This window comes from Balaenoptera acutorostrata, chromosome 11 (assembly GCF_949987535.1).
Source record: "Balaenoptera acutorostrata chromosome 11, mBalAcu1.1, whole genome shotgun sequence".
Classification (NCBI taxonomy): Eukaryota; Metazoa; Chordata; class Mammalia; order Artiodactyla; family Balaenopteridae; genus Balaenoptera; species Balaenoptera acutorostrata.
Window position 1 is genome coordinate 63,520,544 of NC_080074.1, and position 27,684 is coordinate 63,548,227.

The 27,684-nt window shown below is 52.0% G+C and overlaps 1 protein-coding gene across 4 annotated transcripts; it reads right to left on the reverse strand.

Moving 5' to 3' along the window:
* Positions 1 to 13,644: 13,644 nt before the first annotated feature.
* ACVRL1 (activin A receptor like type 1) lies at positions 13,645 to 27,130 on the reverse strand. Of its 4 annotated transcripts, none has more exons than XM_007179383.3 (11): positions 26,747 to 27,130; positions 24,938 to 25,079; positions 22,125 to 22,193; positions 21,301 to 21,552; positions 20,903 to 21,114; positions 20,555 to 20,654; positions 20,032 to 20,178; positions 19,442 to 19,717; positions 18,654 to 18,851; positions 15,980 to 16,110; positions 13,645 to 14,771 (listed from the first exon to the last, which is right to left on the reverse strand). In XM_007179383.3, exons 3-11 carry the CDS (start codon positions 22,186 to 22,188, stop codon positions 14,637 to 14,639), a joined length of 1,515 nt encoding a protein of 504 aa, XP_007179445.1. In that variant the 5' UTR covers positions 22,189 to 22,193; positions 24,938 to 25,079; positions 26,747 to 27,130; the 3' UTR covers positions 13,645 to 14,636. The 4 variants fall into 4 exon arrangements, with proteins under 4 accessions (XP_007179445.1, XP_007179444.1, XP_057413349.1 ...); XM_007179382.2 differs by having other exon boundaries at positions 24,938 to 25,107; XM_057557366.1 differs by having other exon boundaries at positions 24,871 to 25,107.
* Positions 27,131 to 27,684: the final 554 nt, after the last annotated feature.

A 27,684-nucleotide genomic window follows, 5' to 3' on the forward strand; every position in this document is an offset into this window, starting at 1 on the left:
AAATCTGGTTTTTCCTCAAGCTGGTCCTTCCCAGGCGTGCTGTTGTCATGGGAACCTTCAGGGGCCGCCTGGGTTTGGGGGAGGAAAGGGTTATGGATGAAAGCTGAAGAATCCCACCGCTGCTGTTGCAGCCACTACAACAGTAGGCTGGCCACCATTCTAGCCCCCAGAATAGATCCCGACAATGCCAGAGGGAAGAGTTTATGGGGGCTTACTCCTGCCCTGCCCCAGCGCTGGTCAGGTGGGTGAAATCCCATGATCCAACACTCTCCACCATCATGTCTCCATCCTACTGTCAGAAGTGGATCCTGATACTAAATACCATTGTTTCTTTCTGGGGCTGAACAAATACACAGCTTAGAATAGGGATTTGTAATTGATATATTACTACTTCACCTTCAAGACAAACTATAGGACTCCAGGATGGGTATAATTAGCCTCACTTTACAGATGGAGAAACTGAGGCCTCAGAACACCTAAGTGACTTGCCTGAGTCATTTAGCCAGTAAAATGTGGAACCAGCCCCTGGAACCCAAGTCTTTTGATCTTTGCCATTGCCCTGAAATGCCTGCGACTGGAGGGGAGTTTGCCCTGGAGGGTGCAGAGAAGGGAGGGAGGAGGGCCAACAGCCATCCCCATAACCCAGTGTGCACCACCTGCCTCTCCTCTGGGAGGTGATTCTGAGAGGACAAAAACCACTCTCCTCTCCTCCCCCACTAAAATTCCACTCAGAAATTCAGGCAGCCTTTTTTTTTTTTTGAGTCCTGAAGAATTTCTAAACTTGGACTTCAGAACTCCACTCCTAGGAATTATCCCAAGCATATCCATATACTTCTTGACCCTACAAGTCCAGCTGTAGGAATTCATCCTAAAGAAATATTGTAATCGGACACTTGCATAAAGATTTGAAAATCGGGAATGTCAACACAGCTTCAGCTGAAATAGTAAAATATTGGTAACAAATGAATCTTCAAAAAGAGAGAATCGTTCATGTAAGGTACATCTATACACATGGTTGTAGAAACTTTAATGATGCAACAAGATGTTTATGACATACAGTTAAAAGGGGAAAAGCAGGTTATAAAATATGTACTAAAATATAGTATATTCTAATATTTATGTTTTAATTATCATAAAAAAGAGCTGGAAGGATATTTAGCAAAATGTTTACAAGAGTTATCTCTAGGCAGTGAAATTACAAATATTTTCCTCTTGACTATATTATCAACATTTTCAAAGATGACTATATATTAATTTTACTTTTGTAATTAAAACAATCAATGTAGGTATAAGGTAAGTAAGACACAAGGATGTACTGTAAAGCACAGGGAATATAAGCAATATTTTATAATAACTTTAAATGGAGTATAATCTATAAAAATATCAAATCACTATGTTGTACACTGGAAATTAACATAACATTGTAAATCAACTATACTTCAACTAAAAAAAGTAAACTGATTTAAAATAGACATATCCACAAAGATACACATTGCAGCATGATTTACAATAGAAAAAAACAGAAAAGATATGTATATGTGTATATATATATATATGGAATGACTTAATAAATTACATAATACACTGTTATTAAATATTATGAAATCATTAACATGATGATGAATTCTGTATAGAAATATTAAAATGTTTATGATATAAGTGAAAAATACTGGACACAAAATAGACTGTGCCCCATGATCATAAGTATGTAAAGTATGTATGCAAATATTTGCTTCAATTTGATAGGGCGAGATTATGCATAATTTTTTTCCTTTCTTTCAAATTTACCAAAATATGATACCTAGCCTTTTCAATAAAAAAAAATACTCGGGCTTCCCTGGTGGCACAGTGGTTAAGAATCCGCCTGCCAATGCAGGGGACATGGGTTCGAACCCTCGTCCGGGAAGGTCCCACATGCCACGGAGCAACTAAGCCCGTGAGCCACAACTACTGAGCCTGCATGCTACAACTACTGAAGCCCGCGCGCCTAGAGCCTGTGCTCCACAACAAGAGAAGCCACCACAATGAGAAGCCCACACACCACAACAAAGAGTAGTCTCTGCTCGCCGCAACTAGAGAAAGCCCGTGCACAGCAGCAAAGACCCAACACAGTCAAAAATAAATAAATAAAATAAAAAGGGAACAATAAGGTATTAAAAAAATTTTTTTTAAATACTCATGGGATGATACAGTGCACTGAACCTTATTTCTGAAACTATTCTAGAGAAATAGGTGCAGAGAGTTCTGAGATCCCTTCCTCAGTCATTCATCCTTTGAATGTAAAAATAATAACATTATTGTAATTATTTCTTGATTACCTACTGTATGTATACATACCTCATTTCTAACTTTCACAATAACTCTGTAAGACAGTAGATTACTTAAGACTGTGTTGATTCTAAGTAATAGAAATCCAGTCTAGCTATTTAAGAAAAAACAAATTTTTTTTCTTCTTTAGTTTCTCCCAGACTCAGTGCAGCTGGTCTCAGGCAGTGCCTGGAAGCAGGATATCAAATGGACAAGACTCTTTCTCCGTTTCCACCCTCTTCCTCCCTGGGCCTCTGCTTCATCTGTGCCTCTGCTTCCCTCTTCTCTGATGCAGACCAGCATTCTCTGCATCCCATCCACAAGGAACATATGTCTCCTGACAGTCATCAGGTCTAAGCTCAGTACAGCTGCACAGGAAAGATTCTGGTGTGACGCTCTCTGGGTCACAACTCCTCATTCAGGAGGTAGGGACTGATGGTCCAGCTTGGGTCAAGTGTCAACCTCTGGCCCAAATATCTGTGGGGAGTGGGCTTGGTCATATTGTACAAACACGGCTATCAGGGACCACCACTGTTCCTATAGAAATAGGGAAGAAGGGGCGATTCCCAGAAAAAGTGTGTGAGCGTGGAGAGGTGGAGGTGGGTCAGGTAGTTGGAAAGAAAAATCTATATATGCTAGACAAAGCAGGTATTACTATTCCTCTTTCTACAGATGAGGACACAGAGGCTCAGAGAGGTTAGTTCTACAGGCTCAACATCATACACAGAGCTTGAAAACAACAGAGCTGGAATTCAAACCCAGGTCTGCCTCTCTCCGAAGTCCACTTCATCACACCACCACACATATTTACTGATGAATGCAAGTAGTCAGGCCAAGAATGTCCTAGACAGTGGGGAGAGCATATGCAAAGGCCCAGAGACAAAGGGAATGGTGGGTCTAAGGAGCTAAAAGGAAGAAGTCTAGTGTGGCTGGAGCATGAAGATGGAGGAGGGCTGTGGAAAGAGATGTGGTCAGAGCTGCGGGCTAGGTCAGATCTAGCAATAGGGGCCTGTTAATAAGGAGTTTAGACTTTAACCTGAGGGCAGTGACGTTCAGCGGAGAGCATTATGGAGTGTCCATTTGTATTTTAGAGGAACTTCTCCAGCCTTCAGTGTAAAGGATGAATTGGAAGGGCTAGATGTATGCAGGAGAGCAGGGGGACGTTCCACTAACCTAGAGGAGGGAGGCTTGTAGCTGGGACCAGGATGGGGACAGAAAGAGGTGGATGGAGTTGGAAAGATGACTGGGAGGTAGAATGGACAAGAATTTGTGTTTAATTGATGGGGGCAGGGGTTGGTGTTTGGGAGAAGGTGGTCATGAACGGATCTCCTGTGTTTTCTTGGATAGTAATACCGTTCTCTGAACATCAGGGGCAGAGCAGGTTTGGGGTGACAGATAACGAGTTCTGTTTTGGACATGATGCATTTGAGATGTCTGGGAGACATCCAAGGAGCCGTTAGGAAACAGCTGGGTCTTGAGGTCTAGAGCTCAGGGTGGAGGTGGGGGCTGGAGACACAGATCTGAAAGTCATCATCAATGAGCCTTAAAGCCAAGGTGTGATGAGCTTACGCAGTAGGCGTGTGCAGATGGAGAAGAGGACCTCGGACTGAAAGCCAGGAACACCGGCATTTACAGGAGAGGTAAAGAGAGGCCTTCAAAGACATCTGAAAAGGAGCCGCCAGAAAAGCTGGAGAGAGACCGGCAGCGTGTGGCAGGAAAGCCAAGAGGCGGGAGTGGTCAGCGGTCAAATGTTGCCCAGAGGTCGAGTTAAAAAAGGAAGGACTGATAAGGGTGCACGGGATTTCGCAACAAGGAGGCCAGGGGTAACCTCCAGGAGATCAGTTTCCATGGCAGAGCCAGAAGGTGGTGGACTGAGGAGTGAGTGGGAGGTGCGGAAGCAGAGACTTCACCAATAAATAGGACCATGAAGGCAAGGGGAGAGGGATTGGGGTGGTTGGAAGGGGGTGGGGCTGAGACTATTTGGTTTGCGGCAAGTTTATACCCTGGTGGGAAGGACTCCGTAGAGAAGGGCAAGTCGAGGATTCGTTTTGAAAAGTGAAGGGCCATTAAGAGTGAGGACGTGAGAGGGGGGCCTGAGGAGGGAGAGGTACGGGTGCAGTGAGTCCATGGGTTTGGTGTCTGCAGTTGTGGGCATCCTGGGGCTTACCATTTTCTATGCAGGAAAAGGCAAAATCAGCGGAAATCTGAGAGTCGCAAGCCTCTCATTTACACAACTGTGATAAATCCGTTTTTGTGTTTTTACCTCAATACTATGGGATCAAATTTGAAAAAAAAATTCAAATTTTTATTGCAATACAATAAAAGTGCAGATCCAGTAGCACTGTGGAAAGGCTAGTTTGAATGAGTGAGTATTGGTTAAAAAATAATAATAATTTTATTCATTTCAGGTACATACAGTAACACAAAATATTACCTAGTGGTTGGGAAAGAATCATTTGTAATTAGCATAGAAATTGTTTGGAATGTAAATTAGTTTTTCTGAAGTACTTGACTATGCTTAAAAACAGTACTTTAGTATTTTAAGAATTTCCCTTGTGGGGTGAAACCACTTTATATCTATTTTAAGACGTTGTTAAGTCTGCTTAAATGTAGTTAATTTTTTTTTTTTTTTTCTGGAAAAGGTACTGGCTACATCAGAAAACAGTTTCTGGCAAAGGTAAGATTGTGCAACTGTGCACCGCATGGCACTTTCCAAAGGCCATTTCCACCAGAGAGCAGATCTGATTGCCGGAGATTGTTACTAAGGAAACGGTGGGCGTGAATATAAATTTCATTTCACAAAAGACCTAACCAAAGTATTGATCCAAAAGGAGCAGCCAGTAAGTACAGGATGAGGAGTCTTCTTCTAATGGAAATACATACATATATATATATTCATACACATGTACCTATACGTATAGGTGCATATACACATGTATCTGCAACCATAAACTTTCACCTTGCCCTGCAAATCTCTCTTTTTAAGCTGCCGCCCAGATGAGGAGGCCGGGGAGATTAGAGAGCCAGGGGCTAGGGAGAGGGATTGCTTTTTTTCCCCTGATTTGAGAGAGGAACAAAGCAAGAGTTTTTTATTTGTTTGCTGGGTTTTTTTTTTTTTTTTTTGGTGGCACTGCTCGGCATGAGCGACCTTAGTTCCCTGACCAGGGATCACCAGGGATCGAACCCGTGCCCCCTGCAGTTGAAGCGCCGAGTCCTAACCACTGGACCACCAGGGAATTCCCAGCAAGAGGAATTGACACAAAGCCAGCTTGTAGCTCTGCAGAACCGAAGCCATGAGCACTACTGGTGAGAAGAGTGCACTCTCACTGGTATTATTATTATTTATTGAACAACAGTTCTGGCCAGGCCCCTTGTCCAACATGATCATGATTCCTCACATTATTCCCATTTCAAGGTGAAGAAGCCGAGTATTCTGTGCTGTTTCATGCCCAGGATCACAAGCTTCTGAGCGGCTGAGTCAGGACTCGGACTCTGTGGTTTTGTTGTCTTTTCCGCCTGTACTTATGGGCCTCAGGTTAATCACGCGGTAGCTTGTTATCACCACTGGCCTGTGCAAGGCGGCAAGGCCTCTCTCAGATTGTATTTTCCACCTCTTTCTCCAATCCCCTTTTCAATCTCCGTCCACCTTGCTCCCCTCACTGCACAAGCATTCTAGCCAGCTTGTGTCCTTAAGTACAGGGGTATCCTTGTTAAGAATGTAGTGTTGTTTTGAATATGTATGAATTCTATTCTTATTGTGTGTGTGTGTGTGTGTGTGTGTGTGTGTGTGTGTGTTAAGAACACTTGACATAAGGTCTCCCCCTTAGCATATTTTTAAGTATACAATACAGTATTATTAACTAGAGGCTCTTTGCTATACAGTAGATCTCTAGGCCTTGTTCATCTTGCATAAATTAAACTTTGTACCCTTTGACTACTACCACCCCATTTCCACCTCACCCCAGCCCTGGGAGCCACCATTCTACTTTTTTCTTCTATGAGTCTGACTATTTTAGATTCCTCATCTAAGTGGTATCCTGTAGTATTTGTCCTTCTGTGTCTGGCTTATTTCACTTAGCATGACGTTCTCCATGTTCATCTATGTTGTCGCACACAGCAGGATTTCCTTCTTTTTATTTTTAAATATTTATTTTATTTTATTTTATTTTTTTGCCACACGGCATGCGGGATCTTAGTTCCCTGACCAGGGGTCGAACCAGCACCCCCTGCACTGGAAGCGTGGAGTCTTAACCACTGAACCACCAGCGAAGTCCCAAGATTTCCTACTTTTTAAATATTCATATTAAAATTAATTAATGGCTGGATAATATTCCTTTGTTTGTATATACTACATCATTTTCTTTGTCCATTTGTCTGTCGATGGACATTATTTTGTTTCATGTCTTGGCTATTGTGAGTAATGCTGCAATGTACACAGAAGTGCAGAGGTCTTTTTAGGATACTGACTTCAATTCCTTTGGATATATACCCAGAAGTAGGATTGCTGCATCATAGGATAGTTCTATTATGCATTCCAAATTTATGTAAAAGGCACTGTGCTATAGCCCGCCTTCTCTTTCTGCCAATCAGTTCTATATTTTAAAGATCTATCCACGTTGCTGTATGTATATCTGGTTCCTTGCTTCTGATGGATGACATAATGCTCTGAAATATTCATCCACAACATTTTACTTATCTGTTCCCCCAGTGATGGACACAAAGGTTGGCTCCAGCTCCCTGCTACCACAAGCACTACTGTGTTGAACGTCCTCATGCATGTCCCCCTGGGGACTTGTATGAGAATTTCTCTGAGATGCGACCCAGAAATGGTATCATGAGGTCAAATGGCATAGGCACACCCATTCTCACTATGCAATGCTACAAAGGCTACACCAGTTTATACTTTATAAGAACTGAACAAGAGTTCCTACTTCCCCACTTCCTTGCTAATACTTGGCACTACCAACTTTTCTAATTTTGCCGCTTGATAGATATTAGTTTTATGTCATTTGAATACGCATTTCTCTGACCCCTAGTGAGTTTTAGCATTCCTTTTTATACTTGTTAGTCATTTGGGTTTCCTTTTTTGTGAATGAACTCTTCATGTATTTTGCCCATTTTTTTATGGAGTCTTATTGATTTGAAGGAGTTTCTCATATATTGTAGATAGTATTCTCATATCTTGTAGATATTAATGCTTAACAGTCTTTTAGGGATTGTAAATATCTTTTGGTCTACCATTTATCTATTAATTTTATTAATTCATTAATGTTAAATTTATGGTGTATCTTTGAAGAGTATACTGATATCATCATATCCATATAGTTCTTTGCTTTGTAGTTTGTGTTTTAAGAGTCTTGTTTAAATCCTTCCTCATACCTAGGTCACAAGGATGTTCTCTTCCATTTTCTTTTTTTCTTAAATTTATTTATATATTTATTTTTGGCTGCGCTGGGTCTTGGTTGCTGCACACGGTCTTTCTCTAGTTGCAGCGAGCGGGGGCTATTCTGCATTGCGGTGCGTGGGCTTCTCATTGCAGTGTCCTCTCTTGTTGCGGAGCACAAATTAACCTAAAATAAGGGAATATTGACTTAGCTCTTCATGAATTTATATTCTTCCATATAAAATTTAGAATGCATTTATTGAATTACTAAAAAAAATTACTGATTCACTTTATAACAAAGTGAATCAGTTATACATATACATATGTTCCCATATCTTCCATATGAAATTTAGAATACATTTATCGAATTACTAAAAAAAAAAAATCCAAGTCTTGACTAGGATAAAACCCTCTGCTCCTCCCCTCAAGGGTCAGAAGTACGCCGACAGCTTTGAGGGCCTGAAGCCAAGAGAAGGCCCTGGTCAGGTGGTAACCAGGACTGGAAACAGTTTCGAATTCAGGAGAAAGACCTCAAGTTGTAGATGGCTGTTGGTTTTCTTTTAAACCCTGGCCATTTAGAACCATCTATTCTGCTCCTTTATGTTTGCCTGACTGTTTTATTAAGGAATGATCTCTCCAGGGAAGAGGGGAAAAGAAGTATCTAGTATAAATCTTTAAAACAACCCTGTCTGAACTTCCCTGGTGGTGCAGTGGTTAAGAATCCGCCTGCCAACGCAGGGGACACGGGTTTGAGCCCTGGTCCGGGAAGATCCCACATGCTGTGGAGCAACTAAGCCCATGGGCCGCAACTACTGCGCCCATGTGCCACAACTACTGAAGCCTGGGCACCTAGAACTCGTGCTCCGCAACAAGAGAAGCCACTGCAATGAGAAGCCCGCACACCGCAGTGAAGAGTAGCCCCGGCTCGCCACAACTAAAGCGCGTGCACAGCAACGAAGACCCAATGCAGCCAAAATAAATAAATTAATTAATTAATTAATTTAAAAAAAAAATCCCTGTCCATGATCCACGACTACTTGCACTAGTGAGGACAAAGCCTCACCACCCACCTGGTGGCAGGTTATCTTAACTGCAGGCCGAGTGCTTGAGAAAAGGGCCTTTGTTGAGCTGAGCTTACAAAACCAAACCCAAGAAGGGCAGTTGGACACGCTTTGCAAACTTGTTTGTTTTCTTTCCCTAAACATCAGTCCAGCTTCTTGTCCCAAAGGATCATAGACTCCAAATTAGTAGAGTCAAAATTAATGAGATTTTCCAGTAATGAGCCCGAGACTAAAATGATGGAAAATCCACTAATTATAGACTATGCAGCCACCTAACCACGACTTGGAGCCAGGCCTCCGGCGGGGAGGGAGGAGAAGGGAAGAGGGAAGGTCGTGGATGCAACCTGTGCCTGACAGTCCTTCCTTCCTGCTGCCACTGCCCTTTTCCCTGGACTTGGGGGCCTCGCAGCACCCAGAGTTTCCTGCCTCTGAACTCCTACCCACCTCCTGCCCCCAGGTCAAACCAGGCCCTGCTTCTAAGGGCTCTGTAAGGCTAAATTCCTGGAAACTGCAAAATAGGGCCCATAGTGGAGGTGGGGGGTATGTTTTTGCCTCAGTTCTGGGAAGCAGTGGGGGAGGAGTGCAGGGAGAAGGAAGAAGGGTAGAAAAGGCAGACAAAATGCCCATTATACCCAAGCCCTGTCAATTTCCTTTTTTCATCTCTTTATCAGTGTTTGTTGACTGAGCTTCTTATCAACAGGAAACGCCTGCCTAAGGGGATGAGGCAGGTCCAGGGGGACTGGACGCCAGGGGCCAGGAGCTCTGGGTGGTATGGTGCTGCTATCCAGCCTGACTGAGTGGCCTCATGATTCCCAGGACCCAGCAAGTCTCCCAGGCTCCTCACCTTGGCATCTGGTGAATCCTTAGGTCTCCATAGTAAGACACTACAGCAGACAGGCCCTGATGATCCCCTTGCCGGGGCTCCAGCCCTAGCCTTCTGTGACCAAGGACAGGTCACCAAACGGCTCAAGCTGTGACATGAGAATTGTCCTTGCCCCTAAAATCCACCAGCCCCCCTCTTTTCTAGCTGAGAGGCCAAGTGACTTGCCAAGGTCAACAGACGTCTAGTAAGTCACCCTAACTGGCCCTTCTAGCATGTTTGCCGTGAGCCCTCAGAGCATGGTGCCTATTCTGGCCATCCAGGCCTGGGACAATTAGGTGCTTGGCACAGACTTCTGAAGGAGAGGAGGGGACTCTAGCATTGATTGACCTCCTACTATGTGCCAGATGCTTTAAAGACATTGATCATCAGACTAGGATACCGGTCTCCCAGGTGGGACTCCCGGGAGAGGGACAGACTGAGGGTCAGATTTCACAGGAGGCTAAGAGCAAGTCTTAGTGCTGAAAGTAAACGTCCAAGAGGGATAGCTGGGCCAAGCCAGCTTTATGGTGGCCGAGAGGAACAGGTTTATCTAGATGTCTTCCTTCAAACTGGCAGAAGACTGAATCAACCGTATGGGAACTGGCTGTTCTGGTAGAAGAGGCGGGAAAGGTTTGTGTAGAACAGAATATGGGCCACCTTGCTTCCCGTTCCTTGCCTCTGCTTACCAGTTGCCCCTGAGCAGCCCCACTCTGCTTTTGGTGGTGCTGGTGGTAGTAAAGGAAATGCCAGTGTGCCTCTTGCCCTGCCCCCCTGGCCCCCCGGACAAGCCTGCTCTGCCCCCCCACCTCACCACTTGCTCCTGCAGTTAGGGATCTAGGTCAGTAAGAGTGGGTGGGTGAGAAAGAACAGAGAAGAGACTCATCCAGACGTGACACCCGCAGGGCAGCAGTGACAACACTTTAACCTGAAAGCTGCCTGAAAATAGACTGTGTGTCTATGACATTATGCAGATCATATGCAAAGACAAGAAGCCCTCTGTCTCTATTTCTAGCAATCTGAACGTGGCCCTGGTAGAAGCAGCTCGTTCCAAGAGTCGCCCACCCGGAGTGATGACTGCACAGTCAGGATCGGTCCCCACCCTGGGAGACTGGACTCCGGACGTGCACCCCTCCGCTCCATCCCTAGGGCTGGATCTTTTAGGCATGGGGATTTGCCACTTCTTGGTCTGTTAATCTGGATGTGAATGAGGCTCTGGAAGGCGAAGAGCCACCCTCTGAGGGTAGATGTGGGGCAGGACTGAGGGAGAATGGTGACTGGGAGAATAGGGAGAACTGGGTACCACGAGGGCTTGGCAGGGGAGGGCGTGGTCCTCAGCATCAAAGCTCATGCTCCAGGAACCAGCTTCACTCTCATTTGGGCATGTTACACAGACACTCATCACCCCTCAGAGAGAATCCTTACCACACAAATGATCCTCTCCCTCTTTATATAGGTAAGGAAATTGGAGCCTGAGGTCCCCCAGGAAAGCAGAACAAAGCTGCGAAGAAGTTGATGGGTTTTCTTCTTTCAAAGGCAGGCAGGTTCCCTGAGGCTCTACGTGGAGGCAGGGGCTTAGATGCCGCGACCTCCCACCGACTCTTCTAACCCTGGAGGGCAACGAGCCAATTCTCCTTTCCCAGATCCCAGCCTGTCTTCTTGTGATTTCTTTTCCGTAATATTCTTATGGACCTTCTGCCCACACGCCAACCATAATGTGGACATCAGGGTGGGGATTTAAGGACCAGAGACTGGCAGGCACAGGAGGAGGGGAAAAGCTGCCTTTGCAGGATGCCAGGAACGCTCTTATTTCCCCAAAGCTGGTGTAAGAGGTCCTCTGGGAAGGAGGGTACTGTCTCTTGTGGAGGTCCATGGACATAGGCATCCAGAGTCCTAGCCGGCTCCAGGCCTGAGGCCGCCTTGGGGTCTGCTGGGAGGAGGGCAGGTCCTCGTGGTAAAACGAATTGGGATACCCTTTTACCAAGGGTACCCCTTTCTGTGGCTCCCTAAGGGGGCCTCTACTGCAAAGGCACAGATTTTCTAGGCTGGGCGGTCAAATGGAAAAGTCACCTCTTGTCTTCTTTCAGTACCTGCCTCCCCCATGGTATGTCCTCGCCCCCAATTTCCCGGGGGGGAGAGGGAAAGGTGCTGTCTGAGCCCGCCCAGGACGCCAAGGTGGGTTCCCGAGGATGGCGGTCACCTTCTCATTCTGGGGATGAAGACTGACTCCAGGCAAGGCGGGGGGGCCCCATTTAAGGAGGGGATTGAGAACAGGGAATTAAGGCGGGCGGGTCCAAGCTGCCTCTGAGTGAGGACGCATCTCCTTTCTAGATGTGGTTTCCAGGGGACAGTCCCTACAGAACAGAAGCATGGGGAAGGTCAAGCACGCTAGCGCCGGGTGAGGAGCTCCTGGGCGGGTAAAGGCAGGCGGTCCCCCGCGCGGGGGCGGGGCGGGAGGCGGCCGCGGGGTAGCCCTTCGGCCAGCAGAGGGCGATGCGGAGGCGCCGCGAGCAGGCTACTCCCAGCCGGCGGTGGGAACTGAGATTTGGCTCCAAGTAGGGGCCTGCGCCAACTGTGACTTGTCTCTCAAGGGCAAAGCCCGGGCAGGATACCCTGGGACCCTCTCCTTCCCCGTACCCTCTGGTTCCCTCTGCGATGGGCCACTGCAGAGGCACCGGGCTGCGAAGACTCAGCAGGAGCTCTGGACCTTCAACCATGCTTTATTGAGGACCTACTATGTGCTAAGCATGAGCTAAATGCTCCCATGAACAGTATCTCCAGGTTAAGAGACTGTCATTTCGGCCTTGGAACACCGTCCTGAATTCAGAAGCATTATGCAGACCGCTCTCACCAATGCCTCCTTCTCTCCCTGGCCACAGCTGTCCTCCCAACTCTGGCCCCTTCCCTCAACCCTCCCCCATCACTCCGCCTCTTGCCTCAGACCTTCTCCTCTTAGGGATTTTCCAGCCTTTGGGGAGCTGCGGCCTTCAGTTTCTGGCTGTAGAGTCTCAGGAGACTTTTAACCCCCAAATCCAGTGGAGATAAAACCCTTGAGGAGTGTCCTGATTCCTGGGCTAGGTGGATTCCAGTGACCAGAAGATGTGACACTACTGGGAAGCAGAGTGCCCCACGACGATGTGGGAACGTGGCAGGTCCATGTAGCTTTCTGTTTCACCCAGTTTCACTTCCTGCTTCTCCTCCGGGCCTTGCACAATGCTGGGAGGCAGCCTGGGAAGGTGCCTCTCTGACGGTGGAAGGAAGAAACACTCGAGAAGCCGAGAAGCCGGCCAGGGAGGCTGTGCTGGGGCGTTTCCAGCAGGAGAGGAAGGAGGCTGTGTTTCCTTAATCTCCTGTGGACAACTGAGGGTCCTTCTCCACCCTGTCCCAGGCTGAGGGCTGCGAGGCCACGTCTTCCCAAGTTTGGGGCTGTCATGTCCCTAGCCGGAGCCCTGCTCCTCACCCCCAACCCTTAGGCCCCCCCTCCAGCCCCATCACCCTCCAGCCCATCTACCCGCCTAGGATTCAGGGTAACCTCCTCAGCACATGGACATACACCCTTGATATTTCCAAACACCGAACTTTCCATGTGTTTCTCTGCAGCCACCAGGTTCTTCCTAGACACACACTCTCTGGGGCCCGGCCAAGGGTGTGGGCCCGGGCCAGGGGCCAGTGCGGAGCAGGAACCTGGGTGCTGCAGTCTTGCTGGCTGGAGCCAGATTTCTTCTGAGCTTTGAGGCCCTGCAGGAAGCTGGCCCCTGGCCCCTCTCAGCCCTGGGCAGAGAAGGCGAAGCTACAGAGCAGGTGAGTGGCTGGCTGGCTTGCCTTCCAGAAGGCCCATGGCTGTGTGAGCCCAAGGATGGCCACAGACACGGGTTAAGGCAGGAACTGGACCTTGGAGAATTAAACTAGGAGGCGTTTCAGACACCCTTGGCCTCAGCTAAAGTTATTTTCAAATCTCCATCTTGAGGCAAATTGCCAGGGGCTGGGGCACAAGGAGTACAAGGGACTGATGAACTGAGTTCTGACACAGGCTAAACATTTCAAAGAACTTCAGAGCTGAAAAAAACCTCAAAAGACATCAGGACCAAATCTTCATCTACAAATCTTTCAATATGTAGATAAAGAAACAAAGGTCCTGGGCCAGCGAAGGCCTCCTTCTTGTCCTGTAGAGCAAGCACCCGGACCAGACCCTGGGTCTCCTGACTCCCAGCTGAGCCCTTCCCTGGCGGCCATTCTTGGCTCCGACATCCTCTCAGTTTATTCTGAAAGTCCTGGGCCTTGCCCATCTGACCTGCCACCTCTCCACTGGCCTATGACTCTGCCATACCCGCAGCAAGACTCCTTGGGTTTAATGCCACAATAAGTCAGCTAGGAGGGGAGTGGAGGAGGGCCCCAGGATCAGGCAACCCGCTCTCCTGGGCAGCTAGCATTCAGCTAGCGGGGGTCCTGTCTAGGAGATAGCGGCCCAAGGCGGCCTGGAGCTGAGATACAAACCCACGGAGAAAAACCGATGGGCCTGGGTGTCTAGGACTTGGGACAGAGTCTAAGGCCTGGCAGGGCAGGGTGTCTACTGAAGGCTGGACGGGGCCCTGTGCCACCCTGGCAGCTCTGGTGGGGCAGTGGGGTTGACTGACGGCAGGGGGTAAAGTGCAGGCCCAGACTCTGGGCCCGGGACTGGGATTCCCTGGCTTGGCCACCCTGGCTCTGAGGCCTCTTTTGCATCGGGTCCTGGGGGTGGTAGGGGGTGCACCCAGGGCGTGGGAGTGGGGAGGGAGCCCGGCGTCAGGGAGCCTGCTGCCTTGAGCGGGCCAGACGGTGGCGGGTGAGGTGGGGGGATCGGGTTTCAGCCCAGCTGTATTTTTGGCTGGATGGGCTGGGGGCCGAGTTGGGCAGGCACAGCTGCCCACAGAGGGGCACTCCCCTCCCCAGCACACACACTCACAGAACCTCTACCCAGACAGGCCACCAACCACTGCCCACCACACACACACTGCAGGCAGAGGGGAGTCAGGCTTCAGGCCTGTGGCTAGTGAATCACTTTGGGCTTCTGGAGACAGTTGCTGAGCTTCTGTAGTGTCTTCTTGATCCGCAGCGCAGTGAGGCGGGCAGAGGGGTTTGGGTACCAGCACTCCCGCATCATCTGAGCCAGGCCTGAGAGGACCTGTGGGGAGGGAGAGCAAAGCAGAGGAGAGAAAGCAGAGACACGGGTCAGGGAAGGTGGAAAGGAAGAGGCGAGGAGGATGCCCAGTAGTGGGGAGACACGAGCAGAACAAAAAGGATGAGAAGACGGAAACGAGAGTGTCAGAAAGGAGGGGGAGAGGAGGGCCAGAAGTGGTAAGAGGGAGAATGGCGGGAACCAGGCAAGGATGAAAAAGAAAGATAAAAATGGAAGAGGAAGGGAGTGGAGTGAGAAGGGGATGGAGAAAGGCAGGCAGGACGGAAAGAGAGATGTAACTCAGATCTTCGGGGACACCCTCTGGTGAGTACACCCCACCCTCATCTCCACCAAGATCCAGGAAAAGGGAGATCTGCAGGCCTCGGGGCTCCCACATGCCCATCTGCAGCGGGACCCCAGTGTAGAGGGCAGTGGCTCCCAGCACCTCCACCAACCCTGGCTGCGTCCTCAAAATGCATGTGTCTAGGGAGGAACCCATCCCAGGAAGCTCAGTGGTCCCAGAGTGAGCCAGCCTCACTCCACCTCAGAGCTCAAGCCAGTTCCTGAGACAGAGTGTATGTGTGTGTGCACAGGAGTGCATATGAGTGGCTTTTTGTGGATCTGTATGTTGTGCAGAAATATACACGTGTCTATGTATATATACATGTATACACATGTGTACGTGTATTCATTCTTTCCATAAACATTTATTGAGTACCTATTGTGTGCCAGGCACTGTGACAGGTAACAGGGAGATAAGGGTCAGCAAAGGAGACATGCTTTTCCTCTTCATGGGGTCAACAGTCTGGCATATATGTGCATGTGTGTGTACCTGTGAGTGTGTGTTTGTGTAGAAGCGCGTGCATGCCCCTGTGTGTCTATATACACATATGCATGTGTCCTGTATAAGTATATGGAGTGTTTTGAGAAAGAACAAAAATGAGCAACAACAACAAAAACTTCATGGCAGGAAATGCAGCAGAGAGCCTCTGACTTTTCAGGCGAGGTGAAGGGTTCTGGTTACCAGAATAACCAGAGGGTCCCGGAGGTCCACAGGCAGGGACGTGGGAGGGAGTACCCAGAGAAGTACCCTGGACTCTGTACCCCAGAATCTATCCAGGTGAAGCAGAGGCCAGACACAAGTTCCTGGGCCCAGAAATCCCAGCTGTGAGTCACGACCCCACACCATCCCAGCCCCACCAGAGAGGCCTTACCGGGTCGGCAGCCAGCCGGTTGGGGATAGTGGGGGTCTGCTGGTCAACACACACCACCTTCTTCATGTCCTCAAAGCTGGGATCATTAGGCACCACATCATAGAAGGGTGGCCTGTAGTCCTCCACGATGCCTAGGGATGGAGGGCAATAGGACAGTCACTTGGGACCTCAAGGAGGCCCAATATCACCCAGAGGAGAGCCTTGCCCACCCTCTGTCCCAGGGTCCAGGAAACCAGTTGCCTGGCCATGCTACCCCTGAGAGAGACACCATAATATAATAAATATATTTATAAATAATAATAATTACTGCCATTTAGTTTACATTTACCATATATGCCAGGCATTGTGCTATAAACACTTTACATGCATTATCCTGTTCGTCTTCACAGCAACCCAAAGACCCATTTTACAGATGAAGAAACTGATGCTCAGAGAAGTTGAGTCCAAGGTTACACAGCTAGTAATGGCAGAGTCAAGACTTAAACTCATTGTATTCCTAGGCCAGATCTTGTTCCAGTCCTTCCACAGCTGCCTCCCACCCAGGGCCTGGGTACTGCTCCGAGGCCCCAACTATCACAGATGCCCCCAAATACCTAATATTCACTGAGCACTTACTATGTGCCAGGCACTGTCCTAACTGCATGGCATTAAATCCTCACAACAACTCTATGAGGTAAGCAATACTATTAGCTCCACTTTATAAGCAATGAAATTCAGGCCAGAGAAGTTAAGAAACTTGTCTAAAATCACACAGGTAGTAAGTGACAGAGCTAGGATTTAAGCCCAGAAAGTCTAACCAAAGCCCATGCTCTTGACCTCCAAGCTACACTTAAGGAAGGGAGGCTGGTTGACTGCTGGATGAGGATGTGGAATAAGGGAAAGGGGGAGAAAACACATCTCCTCAGAGAAAGAGATTTTTACCCAGGTCCAGATCACATCCACCCACTCTCAGGGATGGCACAGGCCTCTGCTGACCCCTTCAGCCAGCAGCGCCCCCTCCCCTGGTCATCCGAAGTGCATGGTCCTTAGCAGGAGCTTTCTGAAGATGATGCCTGTGGAGCTGCAGGCACTGGGGCAGAAGAGGCCAGACCCCAGAAAAGCACCCCAGGCCACACCCTGCTTCCAGCCCCAGGCTGGGAGCCGCGGCCACACAGCACAGCCGCAACCTCGGTAGAGCCCACGCCAGCTGTGCTCCCCGTGGCGGGCTTCCAGGCCAGCCCCTGTGCTGCTCGAGCCCTAATCAGTGCTGCACAGAGGCCTGAGCGTGTCTAATGGGCCTTTAATCAGCGCCGGGGCTGACACCAGATTACAGTGTTTATAATGCGCCACGAATCTGTGTGGGGCTGACAGAGCTTCCCTCCGCTCCAGGAGTCGGCAATCAGCCTCCCCCTCAGCCCAGGCTGGTCCAGCCTTCCTTTCCTGCCTGAGGCCTGGTCCAAGGGGCTTCGGCTCCTTCCAGGTGCCCCCTTCCCCAGCCCCAGCCTCTAGAGCTCATGTCTGAAGGGGCAGGGACCTGAGCCCATCCAGAGGGTGGTCCCCAACCTGTCAGGACTCCCAGCAGCCTCTCCCCATGGACAGCCTCCGCAAAGACTGATCACTTCCTCACCTGGTCCAGACCGTCACCCAGCACCCATCCACCCCAGGGCTGGGAGGGCACCAGCCACAGGGCAGCCCCCTATATGGGGCCATCAGGAACGAGGTCCCTCCGCCTGCTCTCAGCCCCTCCAAATCTGAGTCCCCTGTGGCACCCACGGTAATAAAGAGGCAGCAGGGAATTCTCTGGCAGTCCAGTGATTAAGACTCTACACTCCCAATGCAGGGGACACGGGTTCGATCCCTGGTCGGGGAACTAAGATCCTGCATGCTGCACAGCTTGGCTAATAATAATAATAAGGCAGTAATAAGCAGGCACTGCAAACACTATTATATCCCGCATTTTTGTGGTCAAGGAAACCAAGGACCAGAGAGGTATAAAAAGCACGGTAATAAAGAGCACTGGCCCCCAGAGTCAGATTGCCTGGTTTCAGACCCCAGTGCTGCCTCTAGCCAGCTGTAATTCTGTGCCTCAATCCCCTCATCTGTAAAATGGGGATGATACTGTGTCAAGCATGCGTCATTACAACAATAATTGCCACTAATATTCACTGAGCTACAGAACAGCTCCAGATACTGCCCTGAACACCCTATTTGGATTATCTCAACAACTAGAAACTATTTTATTCTCATCTTACAAATGAGGAAACTGAGGCACAGAGAGGTTAAGTACCTTGCACACAGCAAAATCAGGAACTGAACTTAGGCAGTCTGATTCCCAACCCACGCTCTTAACCACTAAGCAATACCACCTCCTTGCCAACAAAGGACGATTCAATAAGATAATACATGTATACAGCGTGGCATCTGGCACATATTTAAACTCAATAAATGTTAGCTGCTCTTAACATTTTTGTTATTATTACTTACCCAAGATTTCACAGCCAGAATCAGACTCAGATGAACCTTAAAAGGTCACTCAGCTGGACCAGCTGGTGAATGGCAGTAAAGGGAATATGGGAGGTCTGACCACAAGCCCCTCAGGCCACGGGCACCAGCCATGGCAGGAAGTCCCATCTCCTGCCTGTCTATCCACCCACCCTATTCCCCTTTCCCCATCCTATGCAGGGGGGATCCTCACCATTGACAATGGTCCGGCGGGCGATTTCCCACAGCACCAGGCCAAAGGCCCAGATGTCCGTCCACTTGTAGGACTCGAAGCAGTCGGTTCGGATCTGCTCTTCCAGCACCTCGGGGGCCATGTACCGCTTGGTGCCCACTCGTGGGTTGTTGCCGATGTCCAGGTAGTCACTACCCTGGGAGTGCATTACAGCCAGGCCTGTGGGTACCAGGCCTGTCACTCCTGCCGCTCATCCCAGCCCACAGACAGGGTGGCCCCTGGGAGGCTGGGGTCCGGGGGTGAGGTGGGATGGAGAGAGACGGTAGGACATAAGCGGGGCCGGCAAATGGAGACCCGCGCTGAGGTGGGCTGGGAGACAGCAGCCACCGGGAGAATAACTGTCCCAGTTACACTGTGCTTGTGTGGTGCTCTCTAGGTGCAAGAACCCAGCGAGATGTGAGTAGGGGAGGCAGGCATTATGATGCCCATTTCACAGAGCTGAACCCCAAGGCCTGGTGACGGGGAGCGATGTAGTCAGCGAAGCCAGGATGAGAACCCAGGTTGCTGGCTCCCTGCCCTTTTCTCCTAACTCCTGGAGCTCGGCTGGTGTGGGCTTGAAAAGAACGTTAAGGCAACTTGTGGGGCTCTTGCAGAGGTGAGATGAGACCAAACATATGTCTGTAAGTTTTAAAGCGCCAATCAGTGTCATCACCGATGCCAGGCATCCAAACCAGCAAAGGCAGTACCGCGTGGAAAGGGAGAGCTCACGGACCCCGCCCCCTGCGAAGGGCCCGCCCCTCCCCGCTCACCGAGGTCCGCGATGCAGCACTGCAGGTTGCTCTTGACCAGCACGTTGCGGCTCTTGAGGTCGCGGTGGGCGATGGCCGGCTTGCCCTGTGTGCCGAAGATCTCCACGTGCAGGTGCGCCAGGCCGCAGGCCGCGGACACGGCTAGCCTCAGGGCCAGCTGGGGCTCCAGCGTCTGCCTCTGCAGAAAGTCGTAGAGCGAGCCGTGCTCGTGGTAGTGCGTGATAAGCCACAGTTGCGTGCTTGAGTTGCGGGAAGTCATGTCCGAGGCGATAAAGCCTGTGGGCGGAGGGTCAGGTGGCTCACCAAGGGTCTAGGGATGAAGGAGGCTCGACGGGTCAGGGTCAGGGCTGGGGACAGAGGATGGACTAGGTCAGGGCAAAGCTGGGGCTGGGGTGGGGGCTGGTCTGGCTTAGGTCAGAGGGGAAGCTGGAATCAGAGGGCTGGGGAAGCTGGAATCAGAGGGCTGAGGAAGCTGAGGGCCGGCTGGGAGTCCTGCAGGGTTAGGTCAGTGGCCAGAGGCGAGGTGGTGGTCCAGCCCTGAGTGCGGGGGGATGAGAGCCGGGGGCCTGGCACAGCACCCTCCCGCTTGCCTAGGATGTTGTCGTGTCTGAGCAGCACTGTGTTGTAGATCTCAGTCTCCCGGAACCAGGATTGTTCATCCCTCGAGGAGAAGATCTTGACGGCCACACTCTCACCGTGCCACAGGCCCCGCCATACCTCGCCATAGCGGCCCTTTCCTGATCCGACGGCCAGAGAGGAAGGAGGGGGTCACATACCGGACACACAGAGCCCTTGGGCCCAGTAATCCCCAGAGGAGTCCCCCATCATTATGCTGCACTGACTTCATCTGCAGAACCTCTGATGATTATGTTTTAACTTAATCCAGACCCAAAGGCAGCCGGCAGGCCACCCCCATTTGCCTCTTGCCCCACCCCAGCTCCTGCAGAAGGGTCTGGCACTCACCCACCTCCAACCCCCTCCCTGGCCAGCAGAATTCCCATTCGGAGCCAGGCCTGGCCCCCCCGTGACTCAGGAGGCCAAGAGCTCCCTCACCCCTCCCCCAAGCTCACAGGAGCTCTTGGTCCCCATCGCCCGGGCTCACCCACTGCTCACCCACACACTCCACCAGGGCGACCTGCCGCGCCACTGTCCTCTGCACCAGGAAGGGGAGCCCTGAGCCACTGCCAGTGGTGCATTCACTGTCCAGGAGGTCCTGGGAACACCGAGAGGCCGCTAAGAGGCAGCACCCACCCAACCCGTTTCTCCCTCCTCAACCTGGGCCCCACCGCTGTGTCTCTCCAGGCTTCTCACTCACCAACCCCTCCCGTCCAGCGCCCAATCAAATCTCTGAGTGCCTGCCATTGTGCCTTTCTCGGCTACCTGCCCCTCTGGGTCCCCTCTGGCTCTGCGTCTCCTGTCTACCCTCACCACCCTGTGTCCCAGGGTCTCCCAGTCCCATACCCCCAGCATGCTGTCCCCCTGCTCGGATGCCTTCAGGATGAGACTGGACTCGCCCAGCTCGCTGTTCAGTCCCCGCTGCTTCTCCTGCCTCCGCCGGACATGCCACAGGCCCAGGGCACCCAGAGCCACGAGGACCAGCAAGGCCAGCACGGGGCCCAGGATCAGAGGCAGCTGGCCATCTTCTCGCGGCTGCTCTGGCGGAGTCTGGGTGGCTGGCACAGGAGGGACACTGAGGCCCAGCTTCCACCGGGCCAGACGCCCCCCACCTTGCCACTCTGCCGGTCAGATCCCAGGGTCCTGCCTCCCCCGCCCTCCAGGCCAGAGCACGAGAGGCAAGCAGGGCGGGGAGGGCAGAGTCTGAGAAGACAGGGAGGGGTTGCTGGAGCAGCTGGACGTACCCTCCAGCTCCAGGGACACGTTGTGGTTGCAGAAGGGGCTGTAGCAGCAGTAGTGGTTGAAGAACTCGGTGGGCCGCCCCTTGCAGAGCTCCTGGTTCAGGTTCCCGCAGCCCCGATGTTCCTGGGGGTGTGTGCCCTCCTCCCGCACCAGCACTACTGTGCACCAGGCCCCCTGGCAGGTAGGCCCCTTGCAGTGTGGGTTCGCACACGTGCAGGTCACCAGCGGGCCCCGAGAGGGCTTCACGGGGTCGCCTGGGAGACACACTGGAAGCTCAGCTGCTCTGGGCCCAACTCCCCAGGATAAGCCTAATACCCAGGTCTGCCCCCTGCCCCCGCCCCCCGCCCCCGCCTTCTGAGCTCTCAAATCTTTGAGGCCTTGGTCCTTCAGTTCCATCCTCAGATTATCCTTCCCTCCAGTGACTTATCCCTGCCAGGGGCAGCTGCCACCAGAGGAACCAGGCTTCTGTCCCTTCCCTGATCCTAGGACCTCCCCTCCCAGTTCCAGGCCCAGCCCAGCCCCCAGCACCAACTCTGAGGGCTCTCCCAGGCCCTCCCTGCCAACATCCCCACTGCCCACACCCCCAGATAGAGGTCCCACCCTGGAGTCTGACAGAGCAGCAGTCTGTGGGTTTGGATCAGGAGGACAGCACAGGAGGGTTGGGGTAGCCGGGAGCTTAGTCCCACTGAGCCCGTCTCCCGCCCTCCAGCCAAGCTCCTAAGTCCCCCTCCTCCCCAGCTCCTCAAATTCAGCCCAACAAGAGCTGAGCCCAGATAGCCCTTTCTCCACCCAGGCCCCTGTTCCATACTTGCTGCCCAGTACTCACCCTGGGTCAGGCCCAAGGCCGTCAGTAGCATCAGAAGGGTTCTCCTGGGAGGGTCCAAGGTCATGGTCCCTGGAGAGGAGAAGGGGCACAATAACATCTATGAAATGTGATCCCTTCAGTGTTTTCAGCCACTGACCGTGGGTCCCTCCCACCCGGAGGAAATCACTGGGAGTTTTTTTGTGGGGGGGGCAGGGAGGCCTCCTCCCTCCTCCCTGTGTCTGGCTTTGGGGAGGGGCCTGCAGGGGAAGTCCTGGTTCACTTCCCCATGGAAACCATCCTGTTAGGGGTAAAGGGTGGGGAGCCATGTTTAAGTGACTGAGAGCTTGGGGGACTCCCAGCTCTCCTGCTGCTGAGTTCAGACTGGAGGGTGCAGAGGGCAGAAGGACACTACGGGACTAGGGTAGAAAGAGCATCTCTTCAGCAGTACCACCACCCTTCTGTCCCCTGCCCGCTTGCCCACCCCTTCCCAGCCTCCACCCCTGCCCACCCCTTTCCCAGTGCCCCCGCCCCCCCCCCCACCCCGGCCTGGCTGCCTCAAACATAAACAGGCTCCTGTCTTCACTTCCTGCCATTCAGGGTCCCGCCAAGCTGGGAACAGGAATCAAGATTGTTTAGATTGGGGTCTGGATAGAACAGGCAGGAGTCACGCACAGCAGGGAGCAGGACGTATTCTCAGGGCAGGCTGGAGTGGCTACAGGGTCTGCAGGAGCCACCCGGGGCTGGGACACCCCCACGATGGAGTCCTAGGAGGACACCTTGTGAATCACAAAGCCCAGCTCTTATTTTAGAGAAGATGGGGATTAAGACTCAGTCAGGAGAGAAGGCTTGTGCAAGGTCGGGCAGGATTCAGTGGCAATACCAGGAGTACAACCCAGGTGTCCAGACTCCCAGTCCCGTGTTTTTCTACTCCATATCCCAATCCAGGGTGGCTGCCCATGTCTGAGCCCTCAGGGTTGTAACAACGATACAAAGCTTGGACAGTGCTGGGCTGTGCCAGGTGTGAAGGAACCTCTCTGCACCCTCATCAGAGTATAAGACGCCCTCTCTGAGCCACTCCCCGGCCCCCTTCTCTCTCCTTGCTGTCCTGGGAAAGAGTGGGGGTAGGGCCAGTGATGTGGAAGGGAAGTGAAACATACTTAGACGTTGAATGTTTGACCTTCTGTGGCTGGTTGAACTTTTCCAGAAGTTTGGTGGAGAGCATTAGGGGAGTAATTCTGATCTATAACAGTCCCCATCTCAGCTCCCAAACCATCTAGTGCTTCAGAAGCCACCCCCTTCTTCATTTCTCAAAGGTTTAGAATGAGAAGATTAGGACTGAGGCTGCAGCAAGAAGGACTGAGGTCAGACAGCAAGAAGCACTTTCTGAATGGTGGAGAGTATGCAGGTGTGTGCCTGGGGACTGGATCCCCAGGTAGGGGCAGCTGCCACGAGGGAGGGGGAGTGTCTTCTGGCATGACGTGGTAAGGCTGGTAGGGCTGGGCATATGGCCATATAGGCTGCAGAAGGCCCCTAGTCTAAGAATGGTGCCAAATGAAGATCCATGATGCTGAGGCTCTGAGGGCAGGATGACTCGGGGGTGGGGGCGAGGGGGGCGCTTCGTGGGCCTCTCTGGCTGGTGGCAGCTCTGGCCTTCCTGCCTGGGCTTCCTCTGCCCCAGAGGCCCAGGGCTGGGGGAGGAAACGGAGCCCTGGGCTGCTGCAGCTGTGTCCCCAGCCTCTGCCTGACCTCCTGCCTCTTGCCCCTCCCAGAAGGCAGTGGGGAGTCTGGCAAGCACTCTACAGTGGGACTGGTGGCTGGAGAGGGAGCCCCAGACAAAGCTGAATTTGCCCACTGGGGTAAGGGCGAGAATCCATCCTTGGCAGTCTTTGCCCAGAAAGCAGCTAGGGAGAGAGTATGCAGCAAGAAGCAAAAGGGGGTAACAATAGGATGATAGCCGGCAGCCTTCTAGAATCCTCTACCCATGCTTTCACTTCTCTGTGCTCCAGTGCACCCTCTCACCTACACAATTACGCAGCAGAATCACCTGAAGTGCTTCATTAGAAATGCACATTCTTTGGTCTCACCCCCACTCCAGATTCTGATTTAGTCCACTGAGACCAGTAAGAAACATGCATTTTAAAAAATGTCCCCAGGTAATTCTGATCAGTTTGTGTGGGTACCACACTTTGAGAACTGGGTCCTACACAATGCTGACTGGTCCCCGTGCTTTCATTTCACTGGGCAGGACCCTGCTGGGTGAGTGGGAGTGGAGTGCAGGGAGCAGGGACTCTAATTCCTACCCGGGGACCTCTCCCCTCTTCTACTGGAGAAGGGACAGACAAGACTAAACACTGGAACCAGGGACTCAGAGACACTGCAGAGGGAGGGCAGGGCACGGGCTTTGTTCAGGACATGTCCAGCCTCTGGGGCCCAGGAACAGTGCAGGGAGGGCTTGGCAGCATTTGCAGAATCCGCCTCTGGTCTAATCCTGGGAATGTAGTGGAGGCAAACTGCGACTGTCCAATTTTTAACTGGGCCTGACATAAGATTAAGTACAGGAGGGTGCTGAGTCCAGATCAGTCCCAACTCCGAGCTGACCCTGCCTGATTCGCCCTGAGACTTGACTCTAGCACAAACAGACTCCTGGAGACTGGTGGACTCCTTTCACGTCTAACAAAACTTCTTGAAAGAACTCCTGCTGACTAGAAGCATCACAGTTTTAAGCCAGAAATCACAAATGCTAAACTAATTTCAAATATTAACTTACCACTGTGAAATTCTTAGTAATAAGCGTTAACCTTCTCTGAGTAATACTTATGTGCTAAGTACCGAACCTTGATGGCTGATCTCCGTCCTCACGACAATCCAACAGGGAAACGGAAGCTCGGGGATGTCAGGTCTCTTGCCCAGAATCACCAGGTATGTCTTGATCAACTTAAATTGCTGGTGATAAATCCTCACTTGGTCATTTTATTTCTGCAGTTGTTTGGTGTTAGGTAGGTCCCTCAAAAGAGGAAAAAGAGCAAGCGGGGATTGCATTAACACACTGCAGTTTTCATCACCTGCTGCCCAAATGTGGGTTTGTTTAGAAATCATCTGTTTGCTGTAGGCTTAGCCCTAGTTGGGGAGAAGCAGAGTAGAGGTGTGCTCAGAAGGTGGATGTCCATCCCTTTCTCCCCAGCACACCTGAGGGATTGACATAACCGGCTCCCATCAGCAGCAGCGGCTCAGCACAGCAGTGACTGTCATGGGGCTGGAAGCGCCTTGCTCTGCACATCAGCACAGGACCATAAAGCAGAGGACCAGACTGAGCTGCTCATCCTGGGTTGCCCCTTACCGTCACAAAGGGGCACTTTCATCTGCATCACTTCACAGCGCTGGGATGTAGCATCAAGTCTGGATTTTAGGATCTCAGACAGAATGCAAATGCAGCACAGTATAGCACAGAGGTCAGGTTGTGGTCTCTGGATCATGTAGACCCGGATTCAAATCCTGCTTCTACCACTTAGGGCTATGAGATTTGGGGCAAGTTACTTGAACTTTCTGAGGCTTAGGCTCCCCTATGAAAAATGGGGAATAATAATAGTGCTCATTTCATAGGTATAATGTAGTAAAATTATTTAGCAGAGTACTAAGTGGTACACAGTAAGCACTTAACAAATGTTACCAAAAACCCAAGCATCCATGGAGCTTTGGACAAGTGATTCAAATCTGAATCTCTTTCCTCTTCTGTAGGATGGACATAATAACACCTCTTCTGCTAGGTTGTGGCCAGGATTACATGACAAAAATGTATCTAAGTGTCTACATAGTAAGTACTCAATAAATGGTAGCTATTTTTAACCACCTGATAAGATGAGAGGACAGGTACCAGGACAAACAAACAGTAAGGGGTAAGAGATGTCGGACAGACCCTGACTCAGCCAGAAGCTGCCCGTATAGAGAGGGTGAGAGCTATCGTCCACTCTGCCCCTGTCCTTAGAGAAGAAAAGAGGGGGTGGGTGGCCAGCCTTGAGATGGTCATAACAGCACTGGCCTCCAGACTGACCTCCAGGGCAGACTGAAAACCTGGGGTCCCAGGCTGGAGGGAGACTGGGATCCCCTCTGACCTGGATCCTGAAGGAAGTCCATGCATTGGGGATTATCTGACCACACAGGGTTGGAACTGAGGTTTGGGGGAGGGAGTTACAGTGTCAGATTCCTTTGGCAAGAGCGGCCAGGACTGGTCTGGGAAAGATGGGCTTCAAGGGGAGGCTCAACAGTGCTGGGAGTAGACACCACCCCCAGGTCAATCCAGGTTCCTGGAAGGACATGTGACCCCCTTCTCTGTAAGTGAAGGAGGGCAGGGATCCTTCTGCCCATTTTATGGATGAGGATGAGAGAAGAGAGAAGCTAAGTGACGGGCCCCAGGAGCAAAGTTTTCTGATTCCCAGTGCGGGTTCGGTCCAGCCCCCTCCAGTCTTAGGTGGGGTGATGGGCAGATGCTGGTGCAGGGCGAGGGGCGGCTTGCGCTACGAGGAGCTGGGACTGACCCTACGGCGACCTCTCTGAGGGTCTCTCTGGGATATGCCATGGGGAAGGGCCCACTGGGGTTGGGGTCAGCCGCACCCTCCCAACGGCCCGGCCCGCGGACCTCGACTCACCTCTGGGCCTGCCCTGCGGGCAGCGCGGCGCGAGCGTGCAGCGGGCGGCCTCCTCCCCTCCCCGGCGGCGGCCGCGGTCGCACGACGGGCGCTGGACAGCGGGCCAGGGTCTGGGGTCCGGGCGCGGCCCCGGGCAGGGCTGGGGCCGGGGAGGGGCTGGCTCGGCGCGGCTGGCGCGGCGGCCTCTCGGGACTGGGAAAGGGGCCGGAGCAAAAATGTTTCTTATTCCAGCGTCTTCCTGCCTGGCCCGGCTCCACCACTCCCTCCTAATAAACCGTTTCCTATTGCCCAGCTAGCCGACGGCCGCCCGCTCGACCCTCGCCAGGGCTCAGGGCCGGACCCTCCCCTGCGAGGCTGCAGATCCGAGGGCGGCATCCCCCTCGGCTGCCCCCGCCCGGGATCAAGGCCGCGCTCCCGCCCCCAGCCTCCCACATCCGCCTCCCCGAGGGGGCGGGCCTTGGCCTTGGGCCGCGGGGGTCTCGTGGGGTTCAGGCGCAGAGCCGTGGGGGCCAGTGCTGGGACGCTAGGCACCGTACGAGGGCCGGCCGGGGGAGGGGTGGAGGTGGAGGTGCCCCTCCCCGCTCAGAGCCGCTGAGGGGCGGCCTGGAATCCTGGACGGGTAGGGGGGCACCGAGGGAACGACATGCGGGGAGGGCAGAATGGAGAGAAGTTACCTGTCTTCCCACCCCAAACTCCAGGTCCTCCGCCTAGGAGGCTCAGAAGCAAGGGCAGACTTTGGGGCTGGCAGGGTCCGAAATATTTTGGCTCCGCCCTCCCCCCCCTCCCTCGGGGACTCCCTAGTCTGTCCAAATTCTTCAGCCTCCCCCCTCGGCCCCTTCACCCCCTTCCGCAGCCTCTCGCTGCTCAGCGCTCAGCGCAGGGTAAACAGGCCCAGATGGGGCAGCTCTGAGTCAGTGGTGACGGTCTGAGCCCCTCCT